Below are 12370 nucleotides of genomic sequence, written 5' to 3' on the forward strand. Positions count from 1 at the left end.
AAATCTTCCTGGCATTAACTTAATTGCAGAAAACTAATGGATAATTTACTTAAAACTTACTATAATAATAATAATAATAGTAGTAGTAACTAATCACTGCACGATTTCCTGCCATTCTAGTTATGAGAACAATTTATTGTAAGTACGATAAACATATATGTATAAAATTAGTTTACAAAAGTAAATTGAAATTTAAATTAGCAGTTTATAGTTGTTTCTTAATTTTTAAACTTCTTAGGGTCAAATTATAACCTAATGTTCTAAATTCAATAACTTTTAATCGGGTTGCTTTTCGACTGTTTCACTACTTTCAATATACTATTTTAATAACCTTTTTTTTTTTTTTTTTTTTTTGCCATTGTCCAGTTTAAAGAGACTATCGTTATAATATTTTTAAAAAAACGCTTCTACATACTTTTTTGAGGTTGTGAAAGTTAACTTTGTTTCGTTAATCACCGAATATGTGCAGTGTACTTTTTGTTGTTATCTACGTACAATTTTTTCTTACTATTTGATAGCAGGAAGTATAACGAACCAGTCAAATGCTCGTCAGTTTTCAATTGAAATATCCGCATTACTTTAGATATCATATATTTTAGCCAAATTTTTACTGCAATTTTCTTAAATTAGTGTTTTACATTTTTCAGGGTGCCCTATTCAAATCACCGCACACAGATAGCAATGATGTGCAGACGATCTCTCATCGGTGTGAAGTAATTTCATTAGCTGAATTCGCTAAAAAGGCAGCTGAAAAAGATTTCATAGATACTGTTTATGAAAACCATGACACCTATTATCTAGCCGGACATTATGATCCACACGATACGAAAATAGAATTTGAACCAGGTATTGGATAAAAAAAAAGAAAGTAATTATTATTATTTTTAATAAAATTATCTTTTTAAACCAGTTTTTAAGCAGAAGTTTTAATATATTAGAGATCTCAGATAGGGAAAGAAATTATTGATGCAATATTTTGTACATAGGTATTTTTTAAAAGAAAGATGATAATATATATCATTTTATATAAATATAATTAAGTTTAAAAAATAAAAATAAAAGCATAGCATATTCACATAAGAAGTGAAAATTTAGAAAACTATTTAATAATGATTATGAGAAAAATAATACAATAAATAAGGAAAGTATGTAATGTACTGAAAGTGCCTTCTATATTTGAAAATATCTATTCAAAACTTATTTGAATAGTAATCTATTTTCCTACGAAAAAACAAATATCTGTAAATATAATTTTTAAGTGTTTAACTGGTTTATTTCTTTGCATTTTATATAAATGTATGTTTTTATTTTATTATTTTCAAAAATTGTGACAAGAGACTGCTTAATGCTAATTACTAGAATAAGCGAGGAAATATTTACTTCCTTTGAATAAAAGAGGAAAAAAGATGAATTTTGATAATTAGAAGGAAAACTTTTTATTGAAATGTGCAAGTTAGTAAAAGAAATCAAAAAAAGAAAGACTTTTAGAAAACAGAGACTAGTTGTGCTTAAGAGTAGGAAGGATGCATGGCCGGTCGGAGATATAATGATAGGGTTGGTGAAATTTTTATCACTATCCAAGGTCCAGGCAATTCGTACTGTTGCCAAACATATTGTATTCAGAAAAGGTGTACTCTCCAGTGAATTCTTAGGAAATTTTGGGAGCTAATCTTTGTAAGCAGTCTGGAACACTGCTTCTGTGGGAGGGGGCCCCCTTAGGGTCTTTCTTTTGAGGGGAGGATGAGTTCGGGTGTAGGAAGGAATAGAATCACCATCGTCCTTGGGTACCATATTAAATATTTTTTAATCTTTTATTTTATTTTTTAAAGTATTAATTTCGGTGCTTTGTCCACATGGGCCATATAATACTATAAGACCTTTTTATTTTATAATTCTTGTAAATTAATTATTAAAGAATCCACACGATTTGCTGGTCGCCAACATAACCAAAAAAAAAATATATACGTCAATATTTAATTTGTTTTTACAAATTAAATTTTTATTTAAAAAAAGAAGAAAGTATTTTAGGATTCTTGAGAGAAATTCTTACGTTCTCTCTACCACCTAGGGGGCATAGTGTAGAAAACGGATCTGGTTTAGAAATTATGATAGGTTTTAAGCTTAAAGAATGAAGACTTATAAAGGTTTTTTTTTTTTTCTAAATAATTCAGAAAATTTAGACGAGCCTATATTCTTGCTAAAAGGAAAAGTTCTTTGCTTTGTTTTCTTTTAATAAGTTCAATTTTAAAAAATTCAGCTTTTTCAGCATAATTGTTTTTAAGTCTAAAACATTAAATAATATATAAATGTAAAATCAATAGTAATGAATATTAATAAATATCAATGAATAATATAAAAGGAGGCGCTTTCATTAAAAAATTTTAAATCACTTCTTATGTGTAATTTTGGCTTTAGCAGACGAAAACAAACAAAAAAAAATAATTGCTTCTAAAGCTTCATAAAAAAAAAAGCAAACTTAACAGGAATCAAGTAACCAAATGAATAATTTGCTTTATTTCATTTCTTTTTAAGTATAAAGTTAATAATTTGCTTAGCCATTCCAAGGAAGCATAAAAAATACTGTTATATTTTTATTAAGTTTTTATTACTAGTTTTTTTTACCCATCATTTTCTTCCCCTCTTAAAAAAAAAAATCAGAATGGCTATATCAAATTATGGATATTAACATGGAAACAAAAACACAGAGGTTCGAGCTAAAGTTGTGTAAAAATTGTATCACCAGAAAAATAATAATTAAAAAAAAAGAAGATATATTAAGATAATTTTTGAAATTCAATAAAAATTTAAAGAAAACAATTAATTTATGAATTCCTTATTAACTTCAGCTATTTGCTCTAGCCTCTGTTGTTCAATTACTATAACAAAAAGCTTTTCAAATAATAGATCAATTAGAAATATGATAAAAAATAATGATTTTGTTTTATTACTATAGTTTTGGCAAAAACAAAATAAGGTGTTTATGTTGTCATAAGGAATTTTTTTTTTTTTAAATATCCAAATTGTTAGTGAGGTATAATTAAGTATTGTTGCGATAGACAGTTAAAATCATTTTCGATTGTCTCAATATACGCGCAATCAGGGATCTTATTAGTTTACTGATTCTAAACCTGTTCGCGATCTGATTTGAGCACACTCTCACAGGACCTAATTTATGTTAACTGATTTTACAATCATCTGATTATGCATGTCTACTTACATATACGATAAATTACTTAATTTTGATTGGCTCTAAAAGTTATTTAGGAACGTAAATAAGTTTTTTTTTCTTTTTTTTTTTATTGAAAGAGTCCCCCAACAAACTTGTACGAATTATTAATAACAATTTATTGGTAAACTAGTGAATTCACTTGCTTAGGAACAAATTTTTATAGAGCCCTTACGCTGTCGGTAATAATGAAAAAATCTTTGGTAGTTATTGTAGAAGAATGTACTGGCGTCCTGTACTGTACATTCTGTTCGGACCCATAGTCTCTAATATTTAGGGTATATTGTGTAATAAATGTCTTCCTACATAAATTCAAAAGCCTATTGTGGCTCCCTTAAGTATGTCTTAAATGTGAATGCCCCACTATTAATCATCTCTTCAGTTCCCCCTTATAGTATATCTATATACTATGCACTATTGTGCATACGTAAATAGGCGGGTGTGTTGGAGATATTAGTCAACACAAGGGCGCCCTAGTTCCCTGAAAAAGTGGTTAATCCACTTTTTTTTCTACGGAGAATTTCTGTGGGTTAATCGATTCACTTAGAGGAAGAAGTTGGAAACAAAGTAGAGGAGAAATCTTCTTCGAGCGATTTCAATTGAATTCGTCTGAGGGGAAAAAATATAGGCAAGTATTGTCGCGGTTCTCTCTCTCTTAAGAGACGTCCTCAGATTATATTCTGTGGTTTTCGGCCATTGCGACTTGAAACGGTCCATTGTGCTGTTATAGCACGTTCTCCTCAAGGCCAGTGAATTTAATTAGATCTAAGCGTCTGCTAAATGGTTGTTTGGACAGAGCATGAAGGGATGAGGTTATCTTCTTGGTTGTATTATGAAAATGATTTTCTTCCGTACAGACAGCTCATTCAATAACTTCACATTATCGCAATATGTACATTGACGATTCCACTTCTTCCTGGACAAAAACTGCCCAGGTTAAACACTGTTAGGCTCGTGCCATGTACGTGTTTCCATTTTTTTTATTTTGATCTTAAAATTTTTGGGTCCGCTGTGCTAGATAACATTGCCCACTTTATTCCATAATAGCACGCATGTTCTACTTAACATACTTCTGACAGGTGACGGACTCTTGATTCATCAGTTTAGTACTGATATTTGGACTTCAATTTGTAATTCTTCTACCATATATTACTTTGTACTGAGTTTACATTAGATTAGACAAGATAATATTAGATTCCATGGGATTGGATAGAAAGCTAGGCCATTGCGATTTAATAATAAAAGAGTCTTTTGTGGAGTCTCTTTGGAGTTACTTCTAGAGCTACTTCTGATTGTGATTCAAGAGTCTGCGAGAGGCTTATGGGCAAAGTTTATTTTTTTCCAGTCACTACCAGCCACTTTAACAAAGTGACAGAATCATTATAAGCTGGGAACTATAATTCTCGTACAACAAACTAATGAGTTAACCTATGATAGATAAAAATCCAAATCCGGCCAGTAATGTTATGACGGCTAAAACATTTTTCTTTTTAAATTTTATGCTCTATCATAATATAATTTTCATTACATACGATTAATAACAAATATCAAAAATAATAATAAATATCTGTACTATAGACCCTGATCACGTTAAAAATTGAGGTAACAAAATCAATAAAAAAATAATTGCCTTAATTAAAAGTTTTTTGAAATGAAAGTACATATTGCTTGTGCATTAATTATTTAATTCAAAATGAATGAGAAGTTTTTTCACAAAATTTTAACGTATTCCAAATTAAAAAAAAAAAATCCCAGTCTAAAAGTAATGAAGGTGAAAAATATTTTAACTAATTTTTATTAAAGGAATATTTAAAAAAAGTAAAGAAAAGGCTTTATTCAAACAAAATTTCTAGTATATATATTTAAAAAAATAAATAAATCTATAAATATTTATCAATAATATATTATATATTTTTGTACAATGCAAGCAATATGCTTATTTATTATCGAAAGTCGAAAAATGAGCTTTTCTAAGAATACAAAAAACAAAGAAAACTTAAAAGATAGATAAGTGAGAAGAGCTTTATTTTGAAACGCATTTATCTAGTACTTTTCCTCATTTTTACAATAAGCTTTGTGTGGTTCCATGATAACATAAGCACCATTTTTATAAGTGCAAGAAGAATTTTTGGAAAAAGTAAAAAAAGAAAAGTAAGTTTAATGTTGTAATAATCATAGTAATTTTTTGTAAATATGTGGAAATTAAAATATATATATATATATATATAAAAATGTCTTCCTTCCTTATAATAGTTAATTTTTGTCTAATAGGCCTGCAACTAAATACGCTTCATCTTTAAATTTAAAAACTATATATACATATATATAATTTTATTTTAATATTGTCTTTTTACTATAACTATGTAAAGAAAAATACTTCCTTTTACCAGAAGTAAAAAAGGAAGTAACCAAAAAAATTAAATAATAATAATAAAATAACCTTATAGTTTGTAGAGAATCAAAATCACAGGTGAAGTACCAATTCTCATATAAATATACGTATATAGTTTTTGTTCGTTGTTTGTATAAATTAGTTTTATTTTTAAGTAATAGTAAAGATTAGTTTTCTGTTTGAGAAACCAGTTTATTTACTGTAATAACAATGGAGGAAAAAATATAATGGTAAAACTGTTATAAAGTAGATATTAACAGTTGAAAAAATGTAAAAAAAAGACAATGTTTGAATTAACTATATAATTATTATGTATCATAAATCTGTGTAGCTACTGTTATTTACTTTTTTATTTTTTTGCATGGATACAAATTAAGATACGTCATCGCTAGATTTTTTTGGCCGTTTTGTTTATTACTACATAATAACACACGTAATTTTATACAAGTTAAATTCTTCAGAATATGTTTACTTTGTGTAGAACCTATTAAGTAATTTAATTTCAGTTTCCAAAAGAAAAAAAACGGTTCTACACAGAATCTTAGGTTTAGTCTACTAAACTCTCCTTCCCTTCAAATAAAACACCAATGGGCTGTTGTCTCGTTTGGTTTGGGAATATCGATTATAATTCCAGTCGACGTTTTACATTGTATCAAGCAAGAAAATGTCAGTTCTCTATTTATTATAGAGACCACACTCTTAATTCGTAATATTAGTTCATTACTGGTAAATCATGCTATCATTAACATGAATTGCACTGAGTTCTTACAGGCCTTAAGTTAATGAGTCTGATATTATAGGATGGGTCTTCTTCATGAATGAGGTAACAGCTCGCTGCACCTAGAAGTTAGGGACTTCTCGACTCTACAGTTCTGCACTGTGCTGCTACTTTGTCTCTTATTTTAAATCTCTGTTGCCATTTTCTGTTTGCTCTATTAAGTGTTATGACTAGTTTGGCGCAGCTTTGAACATCATTGAGGGCAGCCATTTTTCATGCTGAAATCTTTTTAATTTTTCTTAAGCGAACTCCTCCACAATTATACAGTCTTTTTACCTTCTTATTTTTCTTGTGCAGTTTCATAATTGCTAAATCCTCCATCTATTCCAAAGTGCCTTCCTGTTCCAGTCTTATTGTTTATTGTTTTCGTTCTTATTGTAATCTTTGTTTACTTCCTATTTCGTCGAAATAATCTTGCGATGACTGTATCGTGATTATTCTGTTTTGGTTTTATTTATTTTACATAATTTTGTAAATAACAAAAGTTATTAGACCACATTATTGTTAATTGGTTTCCCGAATTTTTTGTTTAACACTTTTAATTTTAAGTGTACACCAAGTTTTAATTTTTTAAATATGATTTTTCACATTTAACAGAAAATAATAAAACTGTTTCACGTTTTCTGATTGCTGAGTTTGTATTTATTTTATTAATTTTTATGTTTGTCTTTAATGACAACCAAGGCGGTTGACAAGGCGTCTTTATTTTATAAACAAACAGAACAAAAGAAAGCTTAAAACCAAAACTGAACAAAAGATTAAAGTTTAATTTTTTACAAGTAATTATACTATTAAAAAAAATATAACTATGTGTAAATTATTTAATATTTTTATATAATTTTGGTTTTCCAATTTTTGTTGTAATTTTTAACCTCTAGACATTCACAATATTCTAGCACACGTGTGTCTTTGTAAGTGTGATTATAATTATCTGATTAGAAATAAACTTTGCACAAACAGTTTTTTAATACAAATAAAAAAATATATATTGTATATCTTGTGATACGTTTAATTGTATATAAAAATAATTAATACAATATTAATAATCAGAAAAAAAGAAATAACAGTATATGTAGTGCTAGAATAATAATGGCTGAAACATGAAGTTTTACATTTTGTGATTTCTACTTTACTGTTGGTAGAGAAAATTTCTCAATTTTATATTTTAGCTCTCTATATGCGCAGTCTCTGTGCCAAGAAATTGAAAAGTTAAAGCAAGTCTTCAGTGGGGTATTAAAAATGTTGTCTGATAGAGGGAAATAGTAAGAATCTTGTACATTCAATTATGTATTTTTTAATTTCACTCTCCTTTGGGAAATTTAAGATTTTGGGATTAAATTTGAAGATTTGATGTGATAGTCCATCGCAAAAAAAGTGGCTGAAATTCATTAAATATGGAGTGAATTTTAGAAAGAAATAAGTTATAGTTTGTGAACTATCTTTTGTGTAAGTTTTCCTTTCTAAAAATTCAAATTTAAAATTATATCACTCACTTTAATTTTTTTTGCAGTAACTTTCTTTCCCTTATTTTATCTTGTTTCCGTGTTATTTTGCCAAACTGAAATTTTTATTCTCCTAGAACTTTGTTCATTCTTTCGTAGCCCAGAACGTGCCACACTCACATCATACTAGAAAATAAGTCTCCAAACTTTACTCTGTACTCATCCAAATGTACGTACTTAGAACTCTGTAAACTATAAGATCCTCCGAGGACTATTACCCTTTTCTTTTTTACTCCCTGAGCAACATCGTAGATTTGAAGCTTTAAGTCGTAGAAAAAGTTTTGGGAACAAATTAAGAAAGTAAGTCGACTCTTATTTCTTTCGAACCCTTCTGAAAAAAAAACCACTTCCAGGGTTATTCTGACCAATATTCAAGGTGATCAGCCTTTGTTTGCAATTCTTTTGTATAATTGTTATCTTTCATATTTATATAGGTCACATATTTTTTTGTTTTGAAAGCTATTTATTCGAATATAGACGCTTTATTAAAAGTAGAGGTTCGCTAATTTTTCCATTATTCTAATACTAATTATGTATATACTAAGGGTACAAGTGTGGGTATTAGGGGCTGTCAGTGTGTTCTGTTCTTAGACCTGGTCACTCCGTAAGGAACGCATCGATCCTGAAGATAAGTAAAGAATCTGTTGTGCTCTTACTCTTGGATGCTTCCACAGCACAGCTCTTCTTCCGTTTGCTTATCCCACCGATGGTATTTTTTAAGAAGTTGAGAAATTAGACTTTTTTTCCTGGGCAGAGTAATTGCACCAGCTTAACGTATATCCAAAATAAAGGTAATTTTTTTAATTTTCTTATTCCCTAAATCATTTTATTTGCCCCATTTTGCTACTGTAAAGGATTTAAAAATTATTACTAAAACTGCTTCGAAACAAAATTTGAATATTTAAATAATAAGAACATCTACAGCCATTATTATTCAATCAAATTTTAAAAGTGAAATGTTTTCTAGAGTACTAAAATAATAAGAGGAAAAAAACTAATACAAATTATTATATTTAGATAAATAAGAATTAAGCAAAGAATAGAGCCCATATAGTATATAGTTTTTTGAAAGATTATATATTTTAATATTTTTTGAAATTTTACCAATTTCACAAGAAAATTTGAAATATATATTATATAAGTTTGTATAAAAAAGAAATCAAACAACTTGTAGATAATTCCTCCCCTTTCAAGATTACTTACATTTTTAAACTACAAAATTTACAGTACCAATCAAGAGTTTTTTCCTCCAAAAAATTTGCCCTAAAATAATGTTTTAAATTGTAGTTTTAGCCAATAATATACTAAATAAGATGCTATATTATTTTTAATTGGCTTATAAAGAAAACAAGTGAATGTAAATTTAAAATTTGTAAAAAAGGTAAAGTAAAGAAACTAAAATTATTATAATTGTAAATTATATTTTATTAATTAATAATCTAATAATTAAAAATAAATCAAAAATCTGTGCAATCACTTTTATTGGAAATAATTCGTTCAGTAATTGGTACAATCAAAGATATAAAATTTTAGTATTTTATTTTGTCTAAAATATTGTGTACTTATTTTTAAGAAAAGGAACAAAAACTATTGCGAGTTTTCATTTGTAATTTTCTTTTTTAGTTTATGTTTTGTAAAAATTTAAAGAAAGCGAAGGAACGGGAGGGGGTGCGGGATTGCAGAGAAACAATTATTATTAATATTTTTTCCTTTAAATTAAATATGAAATTACGCTTATATTATAAATACAATATATGATTAATTACAACATAATAACTGTGTATACTTTGGGATAAATAAAAATAAAATATAGTTTTGTGGATTCTCATAATATATATTTTTTAAAAAAAATAAATAACACACTCTTCTAATTATTTAAATGTCTACACTATATTTAATATTTTTATTTTTAATAGACAGTGTGTAAAATTTTAGAAAGTTGCCATCCTGATTAGTAAAGACAAAAGATTGTAGTTATAAATAAGTAAATAGTTAATGAGAAGAACAAGGGTGCTATTTATAAGAATAATATTTGCATTGTATTTGTTTTATTTTTTGTTTAATTACCTTTTTACCAATAATGTTATAAAGGAGATGGCAATGTAAATCCAGAGTTACTTGTTATCGAGGAAGGATGCCGCTTTGCTTTCTACGGTCGAGTGTGTGCTCGTATCAATTGTCCTGGTATTGCTGGAAGAATTATTTCAACTTAGCCATGATCTACCACACTAAATTCTGTGAAGGAGATGATTCTTCGGCAAAGACAGATATTCAAAAGCTAGTATTGATTAATAAATAAGGCAAGTTAGAAGCGACATTCAGTTTTGAGACCATGCTAAATATTTTTGATCCCATTTCGTATTTTTATTATTTTAGAGTGCTTTTTTATCTAGTTCCTTAGGGTGCCTGAGAGCAAAGATCTCTTCATCTAAGATCATGAAATCTAAAAAAACAGCCCATCAGTTTTAAACTAACTTTCTTGTTTTTTTTTTTTTTTTTTTTTTTTTTTTTTTTTTTTTTTTTTTTTTTTTTTAAAAGCTCTGAATTTACTCGTTTGAAGTTAATTAAAAAAGAGATACCATCAATACAAAATATACAAGGTAAGCCTTTTTTATAACCAACTGTTTTAGAAATTTGCAGGTTTTGAAGATGTGATCTGGATAATTAAAAGAAAAAAGAGAAAACTTTTCAAACATCAAGTATTAATGAGCTTCAGGGATTTCAGAACTTACTAAAGACTGATGTCCTTATGGATCGGTTCCCAATTAAAGATGGCTTTTAAAATGCCTCCTCAAACAAATGTGATAGTGTCCTGAAGCAACATTGTCACTGAGTACTTCACTCATGGAATTCTCTCTCAAGGGAATAATAGATAATCTTACTTGGAAAATTGACGGCTACTGGCAAGTTTTCATCAATTTTAACTTTTCAAAGTTGAGGTGACCTTTATTACAATTACTAAAACTGTAATAAAATTTCATATGCCTAGAATATCTTCAAAGTTGTTAACTTTCCTTCACCGAAAAAAGAGCTGTAAGAAACTTCTAGGAAGACAAAAACTGAGAGACTGCAACCCAGGATGTCTACAAATTCTGAGATCCCTGCTTAAATTCGCCCCCTCCTCAGGAAAAAATACAATTCCAACTTTACAATTGTAAATTAAATTAAATTCTACAAAAAGAAACATATAGGACCTTTAAAAACATACTAGTTTTCATTAATTTTATTTCAATATTTTATGATTCATTAACACGTTGACCAACACCCCATGTAACCTCCCTCAACAAGTAACACGAAGCAAAACAGAAATAAATACATAATGTATCATGCTTGCAATGGGAAAATTTCTATCATTTTGCTGAAATCTCTGAGACATGGTTGAAACCGCACATCAAAGATACTGTGGTAAATATTAATTAACACAATATATGTATTAGCCACTCCATGATTTTTATTCTTGATAATATATTGTTTTATACAAATTTACCGGAACTAATTATTATTACAATTTTTTAGGTATTCAATGTGTTCAATGCTATGAAGGTTGAACAAAAAACAGTACGTCGCTGAATGATTTTGACGTTCGAACTTTAAACAAATACTTCTTGCAAATGACACCATTATATTTTAAAAATACTTCTTGTAAATATTTGAAAAAAGTTGGTAAGGAAACAATTTTAGTTGATGTCTAGTTATAAAGATTTGGAAAATATTTTTGCCCCTTAGACCATATTATTAAAGATGAAATTTTTATTGTTTATTCAGTAGTTGTGATCAATTAAAAAAATTCTTTAAAGAGCATATTATTATTATTTCCGTCGGCGCATCGACTGCATTGATCATTAGCGTAAAAACAGTGTTTTCTGCATAAATTCGTACCCCCCCCATAAGAAAACAACTATAAGTTTACAATTCAAAATTATTAATTCTACACAAAAAACATACAGAACCTTTAAAAACGTAATAGTTTTCATTAATTTTATTTCAATATTTTTACAAAATTATTTTATGATTCATTAACATATTGACCAACACATATAACCCAATGTAACCTCCCTCACTCATTCAACAAGTGTTGTGTGAGACATTAGCATTAAAGAAATCGAATCCTCTTTACCAAACTGATTCAATCTGCCTCTGATGGTGGATAAAAGTCAAAAACCTGCCAGGGATACAATAAACAAGAAGTTACGACGAATGGATATATTCAACATACTAATTGGAGATGGAAAAAAAATTGGTGCGAAACGTCTTATTGAGAAAGAAAAATCAAGGATTTGAGATTAAGATTAGCTTATGTACCTATCGATATATTTTGGATCAGTCATTATGGTTTAAAAATATTTGAAGTAATTGAAACTGGTGGCCTTATGTAAAGCCAACGAAAGTAAGTAAAACTCAGGAATAATTTATAAATAGACCAATAATTAACTGGGAATAATCTATTCATAGAGTTACAGATTTCAAATTAC

The 12370-nt window shown here is 28.0% G+C and overlaps 1 protein-coding gene and 1 long non-coding RNA gene across 8 annotated transcripts in view; one reads left to right on the forward strand and one right to left on the reverse strand.

The window, feature by feature from the left end:
• Positions 1–9940, forward strand: part of wge (BAH domain and coiled-coil containing protein winged eye) — a 205445-nt gene extending 195505 nt beyond the window's left edge. For all 7 annotated transcript variants that reach the window (XM_074140775.1, XM_074140774.1, XM_074140773.1 and 4 more), the window contains one exon: positions 648–9940. In XM_074140775.1, the coding sequence (XP_073996876.1) occupies positions 648–857 (210 nt within the window). In that variant the 3' untranslated portion in view covers positions 858–9940. The remainder of the gene's footprint in view (positions 1–647) is intronic.
• Positions 9522–12316, reverse strand: LOC141460612 (uncharacterized). The gene is made up of 2 exons (XR_012462258.1): positions 10631–12316; positions 9522–10088 (listed from the first exon to the last, which is right to left on the reverse strand). It is a non-coding gene; the product is annotated as an uncharacterized lncRNA (long non-coding RNA).
• Between the last annotated feature and the right edge of the window lie 54 nt (positions 12317–12370).

The sequence above is a fragment of the Rhodnius prolixus genome, unplaced genomic scaffold, assembly GCF_049639745.1.
Source record: "Rhodnius prolixus isolate KJV_2025 unplaced genomic scaffold, Rpr scaffold_6, whole genome shotgun sequence".
In the NCBI taxonomy this organism is placed as follows: Eukaryota; Metazoa; Arthropoda; class Insecta; order Hemiptera; family Reduviidae; genus Rhodnius; species Rhodnius prolixus.